This window comes from Chanodichthys erythropterus, chromosome 12 (assembly GCF_024489055.1).
Source record: "Chanodichthys erythropterus isolate Z2021 chromosome 12, ASM2448905v1, whole genome shotgun sequence".
NCBI lineage: Eukaryota > Metazoa > Chordata > Actinopteri > Cypriniformes > Xenocyprididae > Chanodichthys > Chanodichthys erythropterus.
The window spans coordinates 9,170,166-9,195,151 of NC_090232.1; the positions used below are offsets into that span (position 1 = coordinate 9,170,166).

The 24,986-nt window shown below is 37.1% G+C and overlaps 3 protein-coding genes across 3 annotated transcripts in view; all 3 read left to right on the top strand.

Annotated features, from left to right (window-relative positions):
- myo15ab (myosin XVAb) overlaps positions 1-8,449 on the top strand; it is a 59,094-nt gene extending 50,645 nt beyond the window's left edge. The window contains 15 exon segments of the mRNA XM_067402745.1: positions 135-259; positions 359-431; positions 1,112-1,184; positions 1,292-1,365; positions 1,496-1,578; positions 1,672-1,802; positions 1,911-2,005; positions 2,530-2,607; positions 2,700-2,796; positions 3,061-3,221; positions 4,152-4,285; positions 4,711-4,844; positions 4,962-5,095; positions 8,119-8,259; positions 8,338-8,449. Coding sequence (XP_067258846.1) covers positions 135-259; positions 359-431; positions 1,112-1,184; positions 1,292-1,365; positions 1,496-1,578; positions 1,672-1,802; positions 1,911-2,005; positions 2,530-2,607; positions 2,700-2,796; positions 3,061-3,221; positions 4,152-4,285; positions 4,711-4,844; positions 4,962-5,095; positions 8,119-8,259; positions 8,338-8,439 — 1,635 coding nt within the window. The 3' untranslated portion in view covers positions 8,440-8,449.
- A 3,693-nt stretch (positions 8,450-12,142) lies between these two features.
- On the top strand, positions 12,143-18,414 carry alkbh5 (alkB homolog 5, RNA demethylase). Its single transcript, XM_067403703.1, has 4 exons — positions 12,143-13,312; positions 13,510-13,590; positions 13,687-13,812; positions 16,682-18,414. The coding sequence occupies exons 1-4, from the start codon at positions 12,639-12,641 to the stop codon at positions 16,857-16,859; spliced, it is 1,059 nt and encodes a 352-aa protein (XP_067259804.1). The 5' UTR covers positions 12,143-12,638; the 3' UTR covers positions 16,860-18,414.
- Positions 18,415-19,039: 625 nt separating this feature from the next.
- On the top strand, positions 19,040-24,931 carry mief2 (mitochondrial elongation factor 2). Its single transcript, XM_067403367.1, has 5 exons — positions 19,040-19,165; positions 20,551-20,705; positions 21,631-21,787; positions 22,148-22,473; positions 23,346-24,931. Exons 2-5 carry the CDS (start codon positions 20,571-20,573, stop codon positions 24,114-24,116), a joined length of 1,389 nt encoding a protein of 462 aa, XP_067259468.1. The 5' UTR covers positions 19,040-19,165; positions 20,551-20,570; the 3' UTR covers positions 24,117-24,931.
- Positions 24,932-24,986: the final 55 nt, after the last annotated feature.

A 24,986-nucleotide genomic window follows, 5' to 3' on the forward strand; every position in this document is an offset into this window, starting at 1 on the left:
AAATAAAAAAATATGAATTTCCTATTTACTACAAGGCTGTTAGTAGATATTGGAGTTGGAGTTTCACATAATATGTCTGATGATATATTATTAATATTATGTACTGGTTTTTGTGTCTGTTTTGTGATTGCTAGTCTGATGGATTCGGGGATTTTGGTGACTCTGAAGTTGAGGGGAATGTTATTTTGGACAGCCAGTACAACATGGTGGAGTTTGCCAAGAAATATTTCAGAACATCAGATGGACACAAGAGGTAAAAGTGATTTTGTATAATACAAAAATCCTGCTAAGTCAGTCCATCGCAGTTAAACACGGGACTGAGTCAAGAAAGATGTTGTACTTTTCTTTATGTTATTAGTGATTCGTTCAGAGATAAGTCCAAAAAAGGTAAAGGAAACAAAGACCCTGCAGAGATGGTGAAATTCAGCAAGGTACTGTGTCCACTATGAATACATGCATAAACATATACGTAAATATACATGTGCAAATGCATATACATTTACACTACAGTTCGCAAGTTGGGGGTCAGCAAGGACACATTAAATTGATCAAAAGCAAATAAATTGATTTCAAATAAATGCTGATCATTTGAAATTTTTTTATTAAAGAAACTTGAAAAAGAATGTATCACAGCAGTTTCCACATAAATATTAAGCAGTGAAACTGTTTTCAACATTGATCATAATTAGAAATGTTTCTTAAGCACCCAATCATAATATTATAATGATTTCTGAAGGATCATGTGACACTGAAGACTGGAGTAATGATGCTGAAAATTCAGCTTTACCTTCACAGGAATAAATGATATATTAATATAGAAAACAGTTATTTTAAATTATAATAATATTTTACAATATTACAGTTTTTACTGTATTTTTGATCAAATAAATACAGGCTTGATGAGCATAGAGACTTCTCTCAAAAACATTTTAAAAATCATACAATCCCCAAGCTTTTGAACGGTAGTATACAAATACATGTACATGTATGTATATATATATATATATATATATATATATATATATGTATGTATATATATATATATATATATATATATATATATATATAAACACACAGGCATATAAAACTGCTGATCTCTCGTTTTCTCCAGAACCCTATCCTAGAGTCCCTCATAGACTTCACTGACCCCAACATGAACCGGGTTGCTTCTGATATTTTCCTAGGTGAGATGAGAGATAAATTACTGCCACTCAAATTTACTGTTGTTTATTTATTTTTTTTTAAATGCTTCATATCTCAAGATGTATTTCTGTCTGGGTTTGTTGTGTAGCCATAATGAAGTTCATGGGAGATCATCCACTCAGGGGCCAATCAGAGCAATTTGTGGTTTGCACCTTCCTTAAGGTAAAGCACAACCTCTCATCCATAGGACCAGCTGTGTTGTTACCCATAAGGCACAAAGACCCCCAGTTGTGTTGGATATATGTTTTATTTTTAGCTTTAATTTGATTAAAATGCGTCATTGTTTTTGTAGTTAACGGGTGAATATGGACTGATGAAGGATGAGGCGTACTGTCAAGTCCTCAAACAGATTACAGCCAATACCAGCTCTAAACCGTGAGATACCTCCGTTTTTGGCGTGTTTGATAGGAATCTGTGTGTCAGATGGTTTGTTGGTCTATATGTGAGTGTTTGGTTGTGTTGTCGCAGTGACAGCTGTCAGAAGGGCTGGCGCTTGCTCTACATTGTGACTGCTTTTTACCGCTGCTCTGAAGTGCTCAAACCATTCTTACTTAAGTTCCTACGAGACGTCTGCAGAAGTCCTGAAGTGCATTTTCATGGTAATTATACATCACACATATACACCTTTAACATATGTTAGTCTCTAAATTAAAATAATATTTTTATGAACCTTGATAATCTAACATTATTTAATCTGTGATCTCCAGGAATCGCTAAAGCTTGTGAGCAGAATCTGAGAAAGACCTTTCAGTTTGGTGGCAGGAGTGTTTACCCCAGTAATATGGAGCTCAAAGCCATAATGGTCAATACCAATATTACACATAATTCATAATTTTATTGAAGAGAGACACATTAAATTGATCAAAAGTGACAGTGAAGACTTTTACATTGCTATAAAAAAAAAAAGTATATATATATATATATATATATATTATATTTCAAATAAATGTTCTTTTTAACTTTCTATTAATCACAGATTCCTAGAAAAAAAAAACATATTAAGCAGCACAACTTTACATTGATAATAATAAGAAATGTTTCTTGAACACTAAATCAGCATATTAGAATTATTTCTGAAGGATCATGTGACACTAAAGACTGGAGTAATGATGCTGAAAATCCAGCTTCGATCACAGGAATAAATGATATTTTAAAATATATTCAAATAGAAATCAGTTATTTTAAATTGTAATAATATTTCACAGTATTACTGTTTTTACTGTATTTTTGATCAAATAAATGCAGTCTTTGTGAGCAGAAGACATTGCTTGTTAAAAAAAAATTCAGTAGTGTATGTGGTATGAATTACAATGCATGTGTTTTCAGGCTGGTCGAAGCTCGAAGCGGCAGCTGTTTCTATTTCCAGGTGGAATTGAGAGACATTTGAAGATCAAAACCTGCTCCGTATGTCTCTTTTCTTGTTTGACAGTTCATACCATTATTTCACGTGATTATATTTGTAAGTTAAGATAGATTTTGATGTGTTGCGTGCGCAGGTGGCACTGGATGTCATAGAGGAGTTGTGTTATGAGATGGCGTTACAAAGGCTGGAGGCAATGGATGAGTACACAATTTTCATAGTCACTAACAGAGGTACAGATTGATGTCCTTACACCTCTATAAGACCATGTTTAGAGTGTATACTAGCGAACTGTTCACTGAATATTGCACTCTACTGTATATACTTCATTTTCCGTCCCGTGGTTTAACACATGGCACATTCTTTATTATTTCATGACCTCATTTTGCATTTTTAATTTATCAATTGGTATATAACTATGCATACTTAATAGCATTATTAGTATGCCATTTTGAACATTTCGATTTATTCACTCATATATTTTTGATGTCACACAGGTCAGAATGTGCGGCCCCTCAATAAGAGAGAGTACATATTAGACATCGCAACAGAAGCGGAGCAAATTGATACCAACTACAGCTTCTGGTTCAGACGAGTCATCTGGGCCCATCCGCTGAAGTTTGACAACGAGCTCTGTGTCACCATGCACTATAACCAGGTATGACATATCTGTCTTATCGTATGCCATCAATCACATGTCCTAACCAGCTGCAATGCACTAAAATATCAAACCAGCAATCCTGTCTCTTCCATGTTCATTCTGACAGTATTTGGATTTCAGGTAGCACAGAAAAATGACTGATGCTAGAAACTTCCAGGCATTGTATCTGGCCAGGACGCAGTGCTAAGAAAATGTATATTAAGGTTTGTTCACGCCATGTCGGATTATCGTTATTATAAGATTCCAACTTGTAAAAAGCTTTCGCGTCCTCGTAGTACTCGTAATTACAACTTGTACCACTGATTGTTTTGCCAGTGATACACATAATTCCGAGGACATCTTGTGTTGTTGTCTTGTAATGATGGTATTTACAACATGGCGTGAATGCAGAATGACTCAAACACTACTGTTCAAAAGTCTAGGGTCAGTAAGATAAAAAAAAAGAATTTTTGAATACTTTTACTCAGCAAGAATGCATTAAATTGATCAAATAAATCCTGAAAAAAACAAAACAAACAGCAGACAGATTAAGCAACACAACTGTTTTCGACATTGATAATAATAAGAAATGTTTCTTGAACACCAAATCAGCGCATTAGAATGATTTCTAAAGGATCATGTGACACATATGTGATTACATTTGAAAATATATTAATATTATTCATTATAGAAAACAGTTATTTTAAATTTTAATAATATTTTACTGTATCACTATTTTTACTGCATTTTTATGAAATAAATGCAGCCTTGGTGAGCATAAGAAAATTCTTTCAAAAAAAAAAAAAAAATCTTACCAACCCCAAACTTTTGAACGGTAGTGTAAATAATTGCTGGAGCACATTTTATGAATAATGTTATTGAAATTTTCAATTATATCCTAATTAAAATGTACCTGCACTTATAATTCCTTCATAATTGTTTGCACAGGTTCTGCCAGACTACCTGAAGGGCCTGCTGAATATCGTACCTCAGGGAAAGATCAGTGAACAGCAGTTTAACCAGTTTGCCAAACTTGCTGCTCTTCAACACAGAGCCAAAGACAGTCTCTACACACCTACTATGTATGTTTCAATTTTCAGACATCCTTCATTCTTTACCCAAGTTTATTTGTATGAACAATCTTTTACCTATATTTAAATCTGACTTAATTTTCACGCTATGAATAAAGTCTGGAAATCAGTATCCAAATCTGATATAGAATAATCAACGTTAATATCTGCAATCAGAAATTTCAGTATCAACTTAAACATTTAAACAAATGTTAGAATTTGGCATGTGTAAATAATTCATCTCCGTTGGCCGTACTAGTAATGCACTAATCTACACTTTGCTGGAAAAGCATTAATAAACTCTGTATCTTGAGCTGCACAAACGCAGTCCTTTAGTCCACCATTGTTGTTTTAGTTTTCAGGTACTCTCTCACTCAAAAATCTTTTCACATATATCAAATTTAGGCATTTTGACTTGAAATGTTCTCTTTCTGTAGTCACGAGTTGACAGAGTACATCCCAGTTGAGATCTTTGGCAGACAGGTGCCTCAGCAGTGGATGCAACTGGTTGCCCAACATGTACATGCCGTCCAAAGCCTGAACCCTCACCAGGCCAGATCCCAGTTCCTGGGTATTTTATTCTCATCAGACTGAACACCCTCATTCACTTTACACCATTTTTTTTTAAATCAGATAATATTATGATAAAAAGCAATTTTGCTGGATTGTGTTTGTGTGTGCACTTCAGGTTTGGTGTGTGCATTTCCCATGTTTGGATCGTCCTTCTTTTACATCCAAAGCAGCAGCAACAGCACCATCTCTGCACCATGCATCCTCGCTGTCAATCAGAATGGACTGCACTTCCTGCACAAAGACACTCATGTGCGTATTACAAACACATACAGACTTCAGTTTTCCAAATTCCATGCAGTGTCTAATATAGCTGTTTGTGAAGGTAAAAGATCTGCAAAGTTTTAAAGATCAAAGTGCATGACAAATAATGTTATTGTCTCCTAAAAGAAAGAATCGATTCTGAAGTGCTGAAACGAGAAGTCAGCAATTCCAGTCACATTTCCAGTTACATACCTACGTAACAATGTAACAAATTTGCGTAAAGCCAGCCTAAGGTCTTCCTTAGCCTGCCCGCGAACAATGTCTGCTTTGCCCCGCCCTCAAACACTGTAGCTGTAGCTGAGGCCTATAACAGTGTTTTCACAATTGAGTCTGTGGTGGAAATTCACCTCAGATTAAAGTCAGGCCACTCACTAGTAAAACTATCAAACTAAATTTATTTCTAGAAATAGAAATTCAGGGTAGTCTCTCTTACAACCAAAACATACCTCAGAGAGCTACGAAGTGAGCTCCAAACAAAACAGAGTATTTATTCTGTCAAATAATGCATATTAATTTTTCAGCAAACAAAGACTTTCCAAATTGATTGGATAAACAAATGAGTAAATTATCATAAGGCCTCCTGCTTCCTTTTATCATACAAGTACATTTTCCGCTTCGTCGACATCCCATAATAATCACCAACATCCCATAATAGTTGTGCCCACCTGAAGTGTAAATATTTTTAACATCTTATCTAACTCCTTAAACTTCTTCCCAGCTAACTGACCTTGACGGCAGAAAGAGTCATTATTCTCAAGCTGCTTCTCCTAGCATTTGTAGATTAGCTTTGCGATATCAAAGAAAGATAGAAAAGCATTCAAAACAATATATCTGAGTTTTTTACCAAATGTATGACAAGAAAGTGACCCAATACTTAGACATGAAAATAAAAGGTAACATATGTATATATCAGTGCTCATCAATCAAAATCTAACCCTTACATGTACAGCATAGCCTCCGTTGGGCAGCGTTGTAACTCATGCAAGATTAACAAAACTGATCATGTATAAGCAGTACCATTGATTGAATACACATAGAAAATAATATTTATTTTGCAAGAACCGTAATCAGACTCCTTTAAGTAGGACCCAGTTCTCTTCACGTTCACACTGTCCCTGTCCCTGAAAGAGGACTCAGATCCTTTTTTGATCCACTTAAGTAGGAATGTGGTCTCAAACATATTGTGGTTTGTTCATACTGTTGCTTTTTGGATCTAGTCCAGTTCAGTGTTTGATTGCTGACCTTATGGCCTTCAAAATTTGATCCAATTGGTTCTACTGATTCATATATTAAGCTTCTGTCACTTTAAAAACTACAGTAATGCACGGATCTAATATACTGATACGCATACACGATTTCTTTCATTCACTTAAGACAAAATCAACGGTTTATGTGAACCTTGTGTGTTTTAAACGCAATAACACGCTAAAGATAATTTAGTTTAGTACACGCGCTGTGACAGCTGGCTTTCTGTGCATGCGCTTTAGGTGTAAAACCATTTTAAACTGGCAAGGCACGCAGCTGTATCTCACAATTTGGAAGCGGTTGAAATTACAATGAAGTGTATGTTGTGAACGAATAATCTGCAGAGATTTGCCTGAAGAAGCAGCCATGATGAACAGTTGATTTGTATGGAGGCATCTGATGACCAAACTACATTGGATTTCACAAATGGAAAAATCAATTGAGCCTGGACTGATTTGTGTTCACAATGGCAATTTTTAGCGAACCGTACCATTAGCTGAAAGCGAAGCGTACTCAGACTACCTCCCAAATTGGTCTCAGTTCGGGTCTTTGGGGTGTTCACATATGGGCCAAAAATCACATGAACCGTGCTCAGACCCCTGAAAAGGACCATGTGTGAAAACACCCGAAGAGTCTAAGAAACTGTTTTCAGTGCTGTGAATCCACTTTGCATGCACTTAAATTTGCACTGGAATTGATACGGAAAAACCTATGCTGTTGTTAATGTTCGTATCATGGCGTATCAGGTGCTGAAGAAGCCTCTGGAGCTGAAATTTCAGATTTTATAATAGGAGTTTAGTTTCTGACACACACTGTAATCAGCAGACCAATCACAGCAGACTGGGCCGTCAGACCAATTAGAGCAGAGTAGGCTCTTGGAAAAGGAGGGGTTTAGAGAGATTGAGGGTGTACACACTTGTAGTTTGGTTTGTTTGGTCTGGACAAAAAAAGAAAAAAACACTTAATCCTGATCGATTAGCACTCAGATTGGCAATTTTATTACCAAACCAAAAGATACTGAACCTAAAGGCATAGGGATACGTTCACAACCTGATTGGTCGGATTTTATGACTTCTTGCCTGTCTTGAGACGGAACTTACCAAACATCCAAAACAATGCTGTGTGCGGATATAAATGTGCGTAGCCTGCATATGATGGTATTTTGGCCAGCTGGGAACTCGTGAAGAGCTTATAAAATGTGTAAAGGAGTCAAAACAGTGGCAGGAATCCATCCGTCACACACAAACGATCTGCTGCATAGAGACGCACATCTGATACCTTTGATAGGCAAACTCGCAACTATGACGAGAAAAAATTATATTTGCAAGGATTCTGTCCTTTTTAGGGTCTCATCTTCCTGTTTTTGGTTCGTTTACATGTCTATGGTCTGTGTTGCATTCATATATCATTCAAACCGCACCAGAGTTTGTTTGGAAGTGGACCGAGACCCATCTTTTCAGCGGTCTTGGTCCGCTTTTTTAGTGCACACCAGGGTTCGGATAGCAGCGTTCACACATTCAAATGAACAAGCAATCGCACCAAGGTTCATTTTAATTGAACCAAACAAGTGTGAACACACCCTAAATCTTCAAACAAACCGTTTTCAGACTCTTTGAGAAATTAGATGATGCTGCAATGTATACAATAAGAAAATTCAAGTGTTTTTTGACCTTGGATGCATGCAAACCTATTGTAGGAGACCTCCAAAACAAAATTAGGAACCTTTAAAATAGCATAATAGGAGCACTTTACATTTCTATTGGCAGGAGGTGCAGGTGAAGTTCCAGCTGAAGCTGGTTCAGTCAGCTCACACACAACGGCCCAGCGCTGGATCCAGTTACCCTTATGTAGACATCCTGATAGGAGACTTAACCAACCACAGAGTCACACAGTTACAGCTGGAACAGGTAACACACATTCAACACCATGAGAACCATGTATGCCAAGTATGATTGAGTGGTTTATGAGCATATATGTGTTTGTAGGGTCTGGAGCTGTGTCGGGTTATCGCCATGCACATTGAGAATATGCTCTCCGTGCGAGAGAAGAGGCTGACGCTGCCACCCAGTGAAATCACCATGCTGTAACAAATCACATTTCTATGCATTCTGTATGTGTAATTTTTTATTCATTGATTATCTCATCATATCTAAACCAAACCTCTCAATGCAATGTTTGCACTAATCATGTGTATTTGTTCACATGTATAGAAGACACGCAATGAATGAAAAGCATTATTTTTGTACTGAATGTGTAATATTTATACAGATGATTATTATTTGCCTTGTTTTTGTGCATCAAAACTGTTCCTTGATACCTTAGATAAGTAATCAAGGTATAAATGTTTTTATATTAAAACTTTGAACACATGCACATATCAGTTAGAAAGAAGAGAAATGTTACTCAGGAGAACACTGCATGAATGTAATATTTTTCATTCTCATTATCTCACAAAGACTGACAATGAAATGGTAGTTTTTGAAGTAGTGCAATGAGAATTTTTCAGTCAAACTTTGTATATTTAGCTGTTAGTTAACATATGGGTTGTTAAATTTGTATTTTTATAGTTTTCTTAATAAATGTATTGATTATAGGCTAAGTTTATAAATTGTCTTTAACTCTCCGTATTTTGGAGAAACTGGAATATGAAGTTGACATTGTGTGATCTATAATGATCTAATTAATGAATAAGATTAATATACAGCAAATTGGTAACTGCATAAGCTGCCTGTTTTAATTTTTTTATTTTGTTTTCATTCTGCAAAATGAGATTACTAATAAACCCCCTTTAAGTTTGGAACATAATGATCTTATGTACATTATGGGTTTTAACTGGCTTGCAACTTTTGCACATCAATTATTTTGTTACACAACCTTTTTATGACAAAAGTTCAAAATAAAAGTTCAAAATAAAAAATGCTGACATATACCATGACTAAAGATGTATTTTATTTAAATTTAAATAATCAGAGCTAGAGCTAATACAATGAAATGTAACATATCAAAAATATATACCACATTACATATTTTACACAGTATAGACTATTAAAGGATTAGTTTAAATTAAATTTTCCTGATAACTTACTCACCCCCATGTCATCCAAGATGTTCATGTCTTTCTTTCTTCAGTTGAAAAGAAATTAAGGTTTTTGATGAAAACATTCCAGGATTATTCTCCTTATAGGGTCTTCAACGGACTCCAAACGGTTGAAGGTCAAAATTACAGTTTCAGTGCAGCTTCAAAGCGTTCTACACGATCCCAGACAAGAAATAAGTGTCTTATCTGGAGAAACCATCACTCATTTTCTAAAAAAAATAAAATAATTTATACATTTTAATCATAAATGCTCATCTTGAACTAGCTCTCTTCTTCTATATTAGAATTCCAGCAGTGTAGACGCTGCTAAGTGTATTACTGCCCTCCAAAGGTCAAAGTTTGAACTAAATTGTCATACAATATGTTAGTGCAAGTATATAACAATTAGTTCAAACTTTGACCTGAGGAGGGCAGTAATACACTTAGCAGTGTCTACACTGCTGGAATTCTAATAGAGAAGAAGAGAGCTATATATATATTTTTTTTTTTTTAATGACAGATCATTTCTCTATATAAGACCCTTATTCCTCATCTGGGATCATCTAGAATGCTTTGAAGCTGCACTGAAACTAATTTTTTTTTTTTGGGGTCCATCGAAGTCCATTATAAGGAGAAAAATCCTGGAATGTTTTCATCAAAAACCTTAATTTCTTTTCAACTTAAGAAAGAAAGACATGAACATCTTGGATGACATGGGGGTGAGTACAAACCCGATTCCAAAAAAGTTGGGACACTGTAAAAATTGTAAATAAAAAAGGAATGTAAAAATTTACAAATCTCATAAACTGATATTTTATTCGCAATAGAATATAGATAACATATCAAATGTTGAAAGTAAGAAATATTGAAATATCATGCCAAATATTGGCTCATTTTGAATTTCATGAGAGCTACACATTCCAAAAAAGTTGGGACAGGTAGCAATAAGAGGCCGGAAAAGTTAAATGTACATATAAGGAACAGCTGGAGGTCAATTGGCAACATGATTGGGTGTAAAAAGAGCCTCTCAGAGTGGCAGTGTCTCTCAGAAGTCAAGATGGGCAGAGGATCACCAATTCCCCCAATGCTGCGGAGAAAAACAGTGGAGCAATATCAGAAAGGAGTTTCTCAGAGAAAAATTGCAAAGAGTTTGAAGTTATCATCATCTACAGTGCATGATATCATCCAAAGATTCAGAGAATCTGGAACAATCTCTGTGTGTAAGGGTCAAGGCCGGAAAACCATACTGGATGCCCGTGATCTTCCGGCCCTTAGACGGCACTGCATCCCATACAGGAATGCTACTGTAATGTAAACCACAACATGGGCTCAGGAATACTTCCAGAAAACATTGTCGGTGAACACAATCCACAGTGCCATTCGCCGTTGCCGGCTAAAACTCTATAGGTCAAAAAAGAAGCCATATCTAAACATGATCCAGAAGCGCAGGCATTTTCTCTGGGCCAAGGCTCATTTAAAATGGACTGTGGCAAAGTGGAAAACTGTTCTGTGGTCAGACGAATCAAAATTTGAAGTTCTTTTTTGGAAAACTGGGAAGCCATGTCATCCGGACTAAAGAGGACAAGGACAACACAAGTTGTTATCAGCGCTCAGTTCAGAAGCCTGCATCTCTGATGGTATGGGGTTGCATGAGTGCATGTGGCATGGGCAGCTTACACATCTGGAAAGGCACCATCAATGCTGAAAGGTATATCCAAGTTCTAGAACAACATATGCTCCCATCCAGACGTCGTCTCTTTCAGGGAAGACCTTGCATTTTCCAACATGACAATGCCAGACCACATACTGCATCAATTACAACATCATGGCTGCATAGTAGAAGGATCCGGGTACTGAAATGGCCAGCCTGCAGTCCAGATCTTTCACCCATAGAAAACATTTGGCGCATCATAAAGAGGAAGATGCGACAAAGAAGACCTAAAACAGTTGAGCAACTAGAAGCCTGTATTAGACAAGAATGGGACAACATTCCTATTCCTAAACTTGAGCAACTTGTCTCCTCAGTCCCCAGATGTTTGCAGACTGTTATAAAAATAAGAGGGGATGCCACACAGTGGTAAACATGGCCTTGTCCCAACTTTTTTGAGATGTGTTGATGCCATAAAATTTTAAATCAACTTATTTTTCCCTTAAAATTATACATTTTCTCAGTTTAAACATTTAATATGTCATCTATGTTGTATTCTGAATAAAATAGTGAAATTTGAAACTTCCACATCATTGCATTCAGTTTTTATTCACAATCTGTACAGTGTCCCAACTTTTTTGGAATCTGGTTTGTAAATTATCAGGAAATTTTGATTTGAAAGTGAACTAATCCTTTAATATTATTATAGGTGACATTTGGAAATTCTATTTTTGTTATAATAATAATAATAAAATAATTAAATACAGTAATGCTCTCAGCACATGTTCAGGGCATGTAAGAGCTATTTGAGGACCCAGGTTTGAGTCTGTTCTGGGTCATCCCATTCCCACTCTCACCTGTACTTTCCTTTTTACTCTCCACGTTGGTATAAAAAAAAAGATATTGTTATTCAAGTATTGCCATACTTACGAATTATTATTATTACATTGAAAACGCCTTATATAGCTGAAGGGGTTTGCTGACAGCTGATCGCGTCGCTCATTGGCTGTCACTGGACCAGACCCTCATGCATGCCTACGTGCAAGTCAATACGCGCATGCGCAGCTCTCCAAACAGTTTTGGTTACACGAGTTTACCTTCTCTCCACGGCTCTGTACAATCCTGCAGCAGCAGATTAACTGCTATATCTTGGATACATTATCCCAAGCTGGTCAGCACAGCGGTTGTAGTGGCCAGAAGGCGTGTGATTCAAACAACATGCCGCTGTGAACCTGTGTCCACTGGAAGCTAGTGGTGGCGTAGCTGTGCTACGTGCTAATGTTATGGGACTGAACCGCAGGAAAACGCCGCCTGTGATTGACAGCCCACTCTTTGCGTTGCGTTACACATTCAGTCGGGTTGCTCGTGGAATGGGGCAGTGGAAACTTTGCTTGGTTTAATTTGCAACAACAAGGGCAGAGGAAGCAGGCGGCAACGCTCCAGGCCTTCGGTCACGTCGCACACGACTTCAGTGACCGACACTAACATTATAACATGGGGACCTGAAGTGATTTCAGGATAAACAATATTTAGCCGCGAAATTTTGGACTTTGCTCTTGAAAATGGCCGGTTTTACGGATTTGCGGGAGAAGCTGAAGTCGATGACACCGCACAGGGACACAGTTTTCGAACACAGCAACGGCGAGAAGCGCAAATACCGCGAGTCGGATGACGATGATAGTGAGTACGAGGAGCGGCGGGACGCGGAGGCGCGCAAAGTGAAGAGCAGCATTAAGCAAGCGAGTATTTTCACGCAGGAGGAGTGCGCGCGTATCGAGGCTAAGATCGATGAGGTGGTTGCCAAGGGAGACAAGGGGCTCTACCGGGAGCACACGGTGGACCGGGCGCCCCTGCGGAACAAGTACTTCTTCGGAGAGGGCTACACGTACGGCTCGCAGCTTGAGAAGCGCGGCCCCGGGCAGGAGCGGCTGTACTCCAAAGGCGAGGTGGACGAGATCCCGGACTGGGTGCACGAGCTGGTCATCGATCGCCTCGTGGCGCACGGCGTCATACCGGAGGGCTTCGTTAATAGCGCCGTGATCAATGACTACCAGCCCGGGGGCTGTATCGTGTCCCACGTGGACCCCATTCACATCTTCGAGCGGCCGATTGTGTCCGTGTCGTTCTTCAGCGATAGCGCGCTCTGCTTCGGCTGCAAGTTCCAGTTCAAGCCCATCCGCGTGTCCGAGCCCGTGCTCTACCTGCCCGTGCGGCGCGGCAGCGTCACCGTCCTCAGGTCGGTACTAGTTCTACTTTTGTGTTATTTGTGTACCTTGATTTACACTATGGTAGTATATATTGATATATTTATATATCATAGTGTTAACATGGTACTTGAAAGGATAAAACTCACAAAGTACCATTGTACTGCCATGTTTATAGCAAAATGTTTAGTTCTTGCTCATGCTCACTGTTTTTATTTTTTTATTATAGTGGCTACGCAGCCGACGACATCACGCATTGCATCCGCCCACAGGACATCAAGGAGAGGAGAGCTGTCATCATTCTGAGAAAGTGAGTTGCTGCTCTGCTTTTGAGTCAGAGTTGTTCTTGGAAGATCTTGAAGCATGTGTGGGGGTGTATAATTTGTTTTGATGCGTTTCATTGTAGAACAAGGCCGGATGCCCCTCGCTTAGACTCCGATTCACGGAGCCCATCCATCCACTCTTCTGAGAGAAGACACATACTCAAAGCCAAACGCTCACACCGCAAAGCTGACCCAGATGCTGCACACAGGTACTTGCAAAGTTTCCATGCTACATGTACTTACAATAGTAATAACAGTAAATTAAAGGGTTAGTTCAGCCAAAAATTAAAATAATATAATTTATTACTTACCCTCATGCAGTTCCACACCTGTAAGACCTTCTTTAATCTTCAGAACACAAATTAAGCTATTTTAGTTGAAATCCTGTGGCTCCGTGAGGCCTGCATAGGGAACAATGACACTTCCTCTCTCAAGATCCATAAAGGTACTAAAACATATTCAAATCAGTTCATGTGAGTACAGTGGTTCAATATTAATATTATAAAGCGACAAGAACAAAAAACGACTTATTTAGTGATGGCCGATTTCAAAACACTGCTTCATGAAGCATCGGAGCATAATGAATCAGTGTATCGAATCTGCTTTTCGGAGTGCCAAAGTCACGTGATTTCAGCAGTTTGGCTGTGTGACACGATCTGAATCATGATTTGATACACTGATTCATTATGATCCGATGCTTCATGAAGCAGTGTTTTGAAATCGGCCATTACTAAAGTCGTTATTTTGTTTTGTTTTTGGCGCTCCAAAAATATTCTTACCGCTTTATAATATTAATATTGACCACTGTACTCACATGAACCGATTTAAATATGCTTTAGTACCTTTCTGGATCTTGAGAGAGGAAGTGTCATTGCTCCCTATGGAGTCCTCACTGAGCCACAGGATTTCAACTAAAATATCTTAATTTGTGTTCAGAAGATTAACGAAGGTCGGAATTACACTGTTTCAAGGACACTTTAAAATAAAGTGTAACCCCTCTAAAATTTAAGTAAAACTCATCCCACTTCATTTGTGCTGTAGACATGATGCATACCTAAAATTGTGGCTTGTTAAAGGATTAGTTCACTTCACAATGAAATTTTCCTGATAATTTACTCACCCCCATGTCATCCAAGATGTCCATATCCTTTCTTCTGTCGAAAATAAATTAAGGTTTTTGGTGAAAACGTTCCAGGATTTTTCTCCTTATAGTGGACTTCAATGGACTCCAAACAGTTGAAGGTCAAAATTAGTTTCAGTTCAGCTTCAAAGGGCTTTAAACGATACCAGACGAGGAATAAGGGTCTTATTTAGAGAAACAATCTGTAATTTTCTACAAAAATGTAAATGTATATGCTTTAAAAACACAAATGATCATCTTGCAAGTGCTTCCACTTCCTGTATTCTTTAAAAAGATTACGCTGTATGTCCTACGCCTTCCCTATTCTACTTACGGAAAAAATGGAACTAGCGCCGCGTTCGTTCCATGAGTAGAGTAAAATTTTAATTAATCAGCATCGTAAACCCTGCAAAGCTTTTTTTTTTTTTTCATTAAAAAAAAAAAATATATATATATATATATATATATATATTAATGTACATTTTATGACACTATACTTCATATTATATTACCTTTGCATCATATTACAAAACACTAGTTAACACTGCTGTGAGGGTGTTTCTAATGCAGCAGCTGTGGGAGTGACGGAAAAAAATGACATCTTTCTCTCTTCTGACTGCTGTTATCAATCAGTCAAATGAAAACTGTGAAAACACTATTGTTGAGTTTTTTCTATTGGTGTTTGAGTAAATGGGGACACAAAAATGTATATTTAATGTAGTCTCTCATTCACCGCTATAAAAGTTTACCCAACTATGACAACTTCTGCTTCTGAGAAACCTGGAAATGTGAAAAGGATCAATTAGAATGATTTCTGAAGGATCATGTGGCACTGACAGCTGGAGAAATTATGCTGAAATTCACAGGAATAAAGTACAGTTTAAAACGGTCATTTTAAATTGTAATGATATTCCACAATTTTGCTGTTTCTGGTCAAATAAATGCAGTCTTGATGAGCAGAAGAAATGTCTTTTAATATTTTAACGACCCCATACTTTTGAGTGATAGTGTAGAAGAGAGATAAGAATGTAGGCTTTTTCTGCAGTGTGACTAGTACATTTTGCTTTTGCAAGATTCAGTATAAAGTCCGAAAACTATGGAACCTTGTTTCTGCCACTGAATTTAAAAAAAAAAAAAAGGTAATTGTGACTTTTTTCTTGTTTCTTGTCTTTTTTTGAATTATAAAGTCAGAATTGCATGATATGAAGTCACAATTCTGAGAAAAAAAAGACTATAACATGCAATTGCAAGGTTATTGTGAGTTATAAAGTCAGAATTCTTTGATATAAACTTGCAATTCTGAGGAAAAAAGTCTTTTTTTTCCCCCCTCAGAATTGGACTTTATAATTTGCATTTGCGAGTTTATTGTGACATTTGCGAGTTATAAAGTCAGAATTGAGAAACTCGCAATTCTGAGAAAAAAGTCGTCTTTTTTTTCCCCAATTGGACTTTACAACTTGCAGTTGTGAGAAAAGAAGTCAGTTGCTCACAACTGCGAGAAAAAAGTCAAAATTGTGAGGGGGGGAGGGGGGGGGATTGCGAGATGTAAACTTGCAATTATAAGGGGACAAAAGTCAGAATTAATATGATAAAGCCGCAAATGTCTTTTAAATTGTTTTGTTCCGTGCCGGAAACAAGCTTCCATTTAAAAAAAAAAAAAATTGTAGTAGTGCAATTTAGGAATAGTTAAATTTCTGTCATTATTTACTCTCCCTCATGTCATTCCAAACCTTTATGCTTGGGTCACTATGAACTGTCATTGTTAAAAATAGCTGCATGAAGGTTCCTTTTGTGTTCTGTGGAAAAAAGTAACAGCATACAGGTTTGGAATGACATGAGGGTGAATAAATGATGACAGAATTTCCATTTCTGCTTGAACTGATCCTTCAAGAATAACAAAATTGTCACATTCCACACTTGCATTTTGCTTAAATCATTTTGCTCTTGTCCTCCCTCAGGCCTCGTATTTTAGAGATGGACAAAGAGCTGCAGAGGCGTTCCCTCTCCTCCCGACAGAGACGTCACGGCGACAGCAGTTCAGAGAACTCCTGGAGGAGAGCTGAAGATAGAGAGCCGGGCTCCCGCTACACACACGACCACGCGCCCACGCGACGAGTCAAAATGAGACGTCACTGAGACGCAATCAGAACTCACTGCTTATCTCCTCAGGAGCCTTTTCGTTTGCTCAAGGAGATGGAAAGCGAACAGAGTGACTCAGTAGACGAGATGCTTCTGGAGTGGGTGGCCTCAAGGACGGTTGACGGTGGCTGCTTTACTTATTAAAAGGCTTGATCTATCTATTCAGACATATCAAATGAAAAATGATACTTTAAGATCCACTATATTTTGTTCTGTGTGATTTAAAGGAAATGTATGGAATAAAAAGACATCTAAACTGACAAGTGGAATTCGATCATAATTCACCAGTTCATGTGCCAGTGTTATGCATATATAGCTCATTCATATAACAATATCAAATACAAATGTGTATCGGTCCACTTTCTCAAAGGTAGGGGTTTGAGGAGTAAACATGGGTGATTATTTTTTCTGACTTTAAGAATTTTGTTAGATAAATTCTAAAACGGAAGCTTAGAACAGGCCGTCAAATAATTTACATGTTTTGTTTTTATGAAAGTTACAAAAAGCGAGAGGGAAAATAAATCGCAAGTTTTGTTAATGCTCAAAGACTAACTTAAGTTAATGCCATGATAATAAAATGTGTCTTTGATTTCCACACAGTGGCTTCTCAGTGCTTTTTTGCCCCAGTGAAGGGTGGTAAAGCCATGGTAAATAGTTCTGTTCGACCACCATGCTGATTCTTTATTTTTGAAGGACAGAATTAATTCATGCCAACATTACAGCTGTCGTTCAAGAGCTGCATGAGACTGTCATAATGGCAATGGTTCATGTTTTATTTTTTATGTTCGCTGTTTAGTTCTGAGATTGAATGGAGCTGAAGGACTTGCAGGAAAATATGATAAAATGTCTTTTCCAGTGCAGGTGTTCAATAGGAAAAATGCATTTGACTACAAAAGACTATACTTTGCATTCAAGAGGCTGACACGTGAGACTGTTTTTGTTTAAAAGTTGAAAACTGAGTGGATTTGACTGCATAAAAGATTAAAAGAGAGATGTTCTGTGTGTTTTCAGAAGATTGTTCATGCTTTATTTTTCTAGTTTTTCTGACGAAATGGAGATGATTCATGTTTGTTGTATTTTTTTTGTAGTTATCTTTTAAATACCAAACATTCTCACCCAATGTTCCTTTAAAGTCTTTTACTACTCATGTTAGTTTTTATTTGTGGAAAAAGTTCATTTTTCTTCAGTTCAATTTGCATTGTCCATTAATATGGAATAGGAACATCATTTTCAGGTTACGCTTAATATAACATGCATCAGAAAGTTTGAATTTTTGCTCCACTTCTGATATTCATAATTTACACTATGCACTGTTTTAGTTGGTTCAGAAATAAAATGTGAATATTTCGTGTGGCTGCATCTCTGTGCCACTATGCCATCTTGGATCTTTACCCAATAAAAGTCCCACAGGTTATTTCTTAAAGTGTGACTGTCCACTAGATGGTACTAGAGAACTGTCCACCAATTCTTCATAGAAAACAATATTAGCTGATAATATGGCATATTTTGCGGCATATCACAAAGTTCTCCATTCAAATGCGAATGCATCTTTATTATCCTATTTTTAAGAGCAACGTACGTTTCATTTATTTTCTGCAACGAAAATAAATGAAATAGAACCAAATACACAAGCATAAAAAATGTGTCACAGTGTAAGAAAATAAAATACGAAACGATATAATTTATCAAAATATAATTAAAAAAGTTTTCGCATTTACATGTAACAAAAAAAGTATTTAAAATAATTATGTAAATAAAAAATATATATATGTGGATCCTGTAAACATTTTGTAAGATTATGCTTATTCTTTTTTTTTTTTTTTTTTTTGGCAACACACCGATTTTTTTATTGAACAGAGAAACATAATCCATACAGTTACAGAAATTTGAAATGCTAAGGGGGGGGGGGATATAAATAAAATTATAGGAATACATTAAAAAGTGTAACTTACATGCTTGCAAAATTCTGTGAGGGTGATTATAGACTCAATATAATATTTCACTTCATTTTTCAGTTTTAAATGCTATAAACGTGTTTTTTACCTGAAAATTTACATTTATGGATATGAAATTTGGCCATTAAAATAAAAAAAAAAATTAACCACACAGAATTTCCATATCCATCACATTGAAGTTCTGACGTCAGGTGATACTGCTATCTCATTGGTCTAAATGCACGTCAATCAGCGGGATAGTGACGTAGGATGTGTTTGTTATAGGTAAGAGGGCAAGTGCGTACTAGACAAAAGTACTGAATTCGATACTATACGCTAATGGCTCTGAATTGATACTACCTTAAAAAGGTAAGTTAGATGTTTAACTCGTGTTTATAAATTGTTGACTGCTTAATATATTCCCAAGCTTGTTGATTTTCTGCATTCGACAGCTGCTGGTTAAGTTAGCAAACGCTAACAAAGCGAAACACTATTGTTTTCAGTCTAATGTATACTCTTTGTGAATTACTGAAAGTAAGTATTTGATTATTTGATAATTACATGTGATTTAATGTAATATTTAGCAAGGAAAAACATCATCATTGTTATACGTGTTGAACAGCACGCCTGTACACTGATAGTGTTAGCTGATGTGTACACAACTCATTATCTTTTTCTGAAAACACAATTAATGTTATCTGGGTTTTAAAGTCCATCTGTATGCAGGCCTCGTGTAATGTAATGTGTACTAAAACTTGTCCTTTTACCCAAATAACCAGGAATATACTGTACGTATGTACATTTTCTTTGATCTGGCCAAGAACATTCAGTTACTTTTCAAGCATGAGTCTTTTGCAATATAAAAATATTAGGCCTAAAATGTATCTATGAGATACTTTATCCATCCATGCCCGAGCTTTTAGACTACTGTAATCTGTAGATCACAGCTGTAGACTGAAGTATAAGTCAGGATCTCAAAGTTATCATATGAATAAATGGAGAGTTACAAGGCCACATGGGTCTAAATTTAGACCTGGTAAACCACCCTGCTGGTGCCCAGTTCATGAGGCTACCAAAGCTATTTCTGATCCACAGAGAGAGTGAGTGGCAAGTGAAGCTTCAAATGCCTGGCCTGTCACGTAGCACACATGAGCACCATATATGTCTTGGTAACAACCTTGATGAAAGAGTGCTGTGATGGTGCATAAAGCCAGAATTAAATGTAAATTTACCCTTTCAATCTCCAAATGCATGTTATAGATCTTATTGCGAACAATTCTTCCATGCATGTTTATTTTTTTTTTTAAATGTTTTGACCTCGTAGTGTTTAATCAGTGTCATAACTGAACCTTTCAGTAAAAATGACATGATGTATTCAGGACTTCTCCAATCATTTCGTCCAGTTAAACTCCACCCCTGCAAGCTTGCATTCATGCCTCCACCTATGAGTGCAATGTCCACATCTTAAATTAATCCATTGTCACAATATAGAAGAAAAGATCTGTCGCTAATTATGTTTCATCGTGACTTGAATGGTATCAAATGTCTAAAGCAATAATAATAGCACTTACTATTTATGGTACACCAAAGTGCCCCATGGTATTTTTAGTACCATGAATATCATGATGCATGTCTAAAAATCGTAAATAACATTATTACGATTATGATTTGCGCAGTTTCTAGTCTCTACACTCAAAAGCTGTCAGACTTTGTGTGAATCAAATGGTAAAGTAATTATTTATTGACATTTTCAGACACTCTCACAGAGGAAGTGATGTATTATTCCGGAAAAAGGCGAGGAGAAGATGGAATTGCTGCTGTCATCGACTTCCTGTTGTCCAATGCTCGGCTGGTTCTGGGGGTGGGCGGAGCTGCGGTGCTGGGCATTGCCACATTAGCTGTGAAAAGGGTGATTGATCGTTTTTAGTTTATTACACACTACACCAGGGGTGCCCAATCCTGTTCCTGGAGATGTACCTACATGTCTGTAATCATCAAAGTGCTCCTGCAGATCTTAATTAGCTGGTTCAGTTGAACTTTGCAGGAAGGTAGATCTCCAGGAACCGGATTGGGCACCCCCGCACAACACAATTCTGATTGGTCAAAGATATTATTGTTTAAACCATATCATCACTGATACATTGGAAGTGTAGTTTTTCACCAGTAATTCCTGTTTAACATGATTATTTTAAGAAAACATGCAGGCTGATGACTTCAACAGAAGCTAGTGATGCACCATATATCTGCCACATTATCAGTATAGACCGATTTATGTTCTTTTTTAATGTTATCGTTTTCGGCCCGATAAGAAAATTTGGCCGATAGCTATATTAAATCTGATAAATAATGGATTATTTCCTTCAGCTGAGACACTTCATTTGTGCACTGTTCACTATGATGGTTTTGAATTACTTGACATATGATTGAAATCACTTCAAAAAGGAAAATACAATTCAGTGCAACATGTGCAGCATATAGGCTGAATAAAATTATAATGAGAACATTGTGTGCTTGGGACATGGTTTTTAATGGTGAGACTTTTGTTTTTGTAATCAGGCTCTCAAAAATTATATAAAAATTTGGATTTGGATTTAGATTTATCGGCCAATATACTGGTTATCTGCTTTCAAATATAAAGAATTATCAGGTATCGGCCAAAATTGTCATATTGGTGCATCCCTAACAGAAGCATATACCATCGATTAAAAACCTTGTTGCTCACAGTAAGTCTGTCTTTACTGGTTTGTATGTTATAATTTTTATTTCTGGAACTCAGTGTTTACACTCTTTTAGAGCTTATTATGATCATTTATTTTTTTATCTCTTATATCTAGCTGATAGAACGTGCCGGCAGGCCTCCTGATGAGAAGCCTGAGAAGGAGATGAAAGACAGCTGGGAGGAGTTAAGTTTGGTTAGTGCCTCCCCCAAACTGCTCCACAAGGGTATTGAAGGAGTGGTCATGAAACAGATTGCAGCCGCAACCAAGAAAGGTACATACTTACATACTTAGAAACTTTTCCAAATTAAGGTATTTCCTGTCTAGCTATAAGGCAACAACAAGAAATCAAAATTTACCCTATTTACTGTCTTATTGTGCACAATTCATCAGTGCATGTTAGTCCAAACTAAATGTTTTGTAATCTTTTATCAGTGTTTTGACTTGGTCAACTTCTCAAACTACTGGTTAATGTCAAGTGGCTATTTAATGAATAGAAAACAATGGAATATACTCTATTGTCCCATTAGGCATTGATGTCACTGAAAATCCTGTTTCACTAAAAATGTCATATTATGTAAGTAAAATGGATTGTAAATGCTGTATTAAGGAGAAAACCTTTTTGTGTGTTTAGCTGAACTGTCTCAACCCATTCCCCTACCCTCACCTGAGCCCCAGCGGAGTGACGCCGACACACCTCAGCGGCGGAAACGCTTGGATCTGTGTGTGATGACGTTTGCGGAGCGTCTGCAGCAGTACTACAGAACACGAGTGTGTCTGTCAGCGGAGGAGGTGTCTGTCGCACAGCAGCGAGCGCTTGATATAGCCACAGAGATCCAGGCTTTCCTGCACTCCAAACACCCAGACATGCCGTTAGGAGACATGATGCTGGCGGGGTCACTGCTCGACGACCTGCAAGTGGTTAAAGCCGACCATGCCTGCCTGATCGTGCCTCTGCAGGTATCAAGATTCTGTCTGGACAGCTTGTGTACTTGCATGTGTACAAATTTGATCCTATAGTTGCTATTCCAAACATCTTAAAGACCCATTAAGTTTCAGGAGCTAGCCTACAGTTTTGTTACATACTGTATGATGATTGTTCATTAATATGTTTATTGTATTTTTCTGTTTTCTTTCTTAAACCTTTTAGCGCCACCAACTGTTCAAATGTTCTTTTATATTTTCAAGCCAAAGACATTTACATATTCTTTTGATTCCCTGGGTCAAGTTCAGTGAATAATATATTTTCTATTGATATTTTATTATATTATATTATATTATATAAAAAAATGTATATATTAAAAAAAATAATAATATTCCATGAACCGTTCTGCCATTTTTAAGTTTTTGGTGAACAACTGAAAAGAAAGAGTTTTTGACCAAAATTGGTTTAGGTCATATATAATAAATAAAATTAATATAATATAATATAATATAATATAATATAATATAATATAATATAATATAATATAATAAAGAGAGAGAGAATTTTTTTATTTTTTATTTTTTGCCTTTCCACCATTTTTTAAATGTGGTTTAGATCATATTTAGAACAACATTAAATTTTTTTTTTAAATAAAATTCTTAGTGATTTCCTGGGTCATGCAGAGTTCAGGGGATAATATCATATAATTTGGTAATAGTAATAAAATTCAAAAAAAATCTTTTTTTGCCATTTTAAAATGTTGGTGATCTTTTCTACAATATTTCTCAATTGTTCACCAAAATTGCTTTGGTTCATATTCAAACTAATGTTCTCAAATGTCACCATTTGGATCTTTGGACTTAGATTTAAGCTGTATTTGAATTTGTTCCAAATGTGTTTAATACAGCTGGAGTCGAGTCTGTGGGCGCCTATTGCCGGAGAGGACACATTTTTGGGTCACCCTCAGTACTGCATGGTGCGGCGTGAGAACCTTGAGTACTTCCCAAGGGGGCGGAGCTACTGGGATCGACATTTACTGGGTGGATACTTGTCATCACGACTTGCTTCTGAGCAATTAGGCAAGGCGGTGATGGAAGCAATGAACTGGCCATCACTGACCGGAACCCTGGAGTGCGAGGTGCGACCGGTGCTTGGGTCTCCTGAGCTCAAACTGGAGATTCAAGGATTAACCCAAAGCAGTGGAGAAAGCTTCTATATTACCGTGTTGCCAACAGTGCGCCTTGGTGAGATGACGCTTACGGCGCAACGGGAGATCACTGGGTCGTTCGACTACGTCTGGTACCAGAGCCTATACACCAGCGAAACAACTAGACTAGCAGCGCTTGACAAAGCAGACTTAGGGGTCAGAAGGAAGTGCCTGAAAACATTAAAGGCTGTGTGCCGCAACTGCCCTGCACTGCGCAAGCTCAACGGCAGCCATCTTAGCAACACCGTTCTACACATGAGTGAAAAGGAAACTGATTGGTCGGAATCTGCATTTGCTGATAGGTTCCTGCAGGCGATCACTGAGCTAATTGGATACCTGGAGATCGGAATCTTGCCTAGTTTCTTCAAACCTAATGTGAATCTGTTTCAAGGTTTTACTGAGGATGACATTGATGAGATGGGCTTCATGCTCTATTGTGCCGTAACTGAACCTGAGATACTACTCATTTGATTCGCTCCTATACTTGTGCATAGAGTATTACATTTATCAAAACATCTATCTCTATGGCTACAGGCATTAATGCATCTTTAAACAAAGAATGTAATATTACATATTGCGTGTCTCTTCACAGTTGTGAATCTCCGCTTATCTACTTCCTTTTTAAAGGGGGTTTTGAAGTGACATAAGCACCATTTATCTATGCAGCACTTACCTAGTCAGACACTTTGCTTAGATGTAGATTTGATAGAGAATTTGCATAAAACATCTTTACTCTGAGCTTCTGCTAGTGTGTGTGTATATGGGTATTTAGACCATTTGTATGTGATTTTAAGATGTTTTCATTATGAGCTCTGCGTTAACCATGATTATATTTGTTCTGTTTTTCTTTTTGGAGCAGTAATCATAGACCGTGTGAAGCTATGTTGACTTTGAAGAAGCAATATTAAGACAATAAAGCATTAATGCAAAGAGATTTTTATATACATTTTTGTCAGTCTGCTTACAAAGTAGTTTGGGGGAAATGTGCGGTGTGTTGTCTAAACCTTTATAAGGCACTTCTTTCTACCTGCTCACATTTTACCCTTTTGTCAGTACCAGCATAAATGGCTAAAAAGGACATAAAATGTAGATATGTGAAGCAGGTTCCCTGTATGCATCCTATGATAATTTGCCCAACAAATTTGGTTAAAAAGTATATTGGGAAAAACAATAAGAATGTTGGCAGGGTCAAATTTCATACTTTGGTGAAACCTACTCTGCTAATAAGGTTACATGAAATCTTTACCACTGGGATGCGTGTGTAAATAAAAAGATTGTTCACAATTTTCACATTTGTTTGTGGTGTTACTTCTGCCTTTCATGTTCATTAGTAAGAATTAC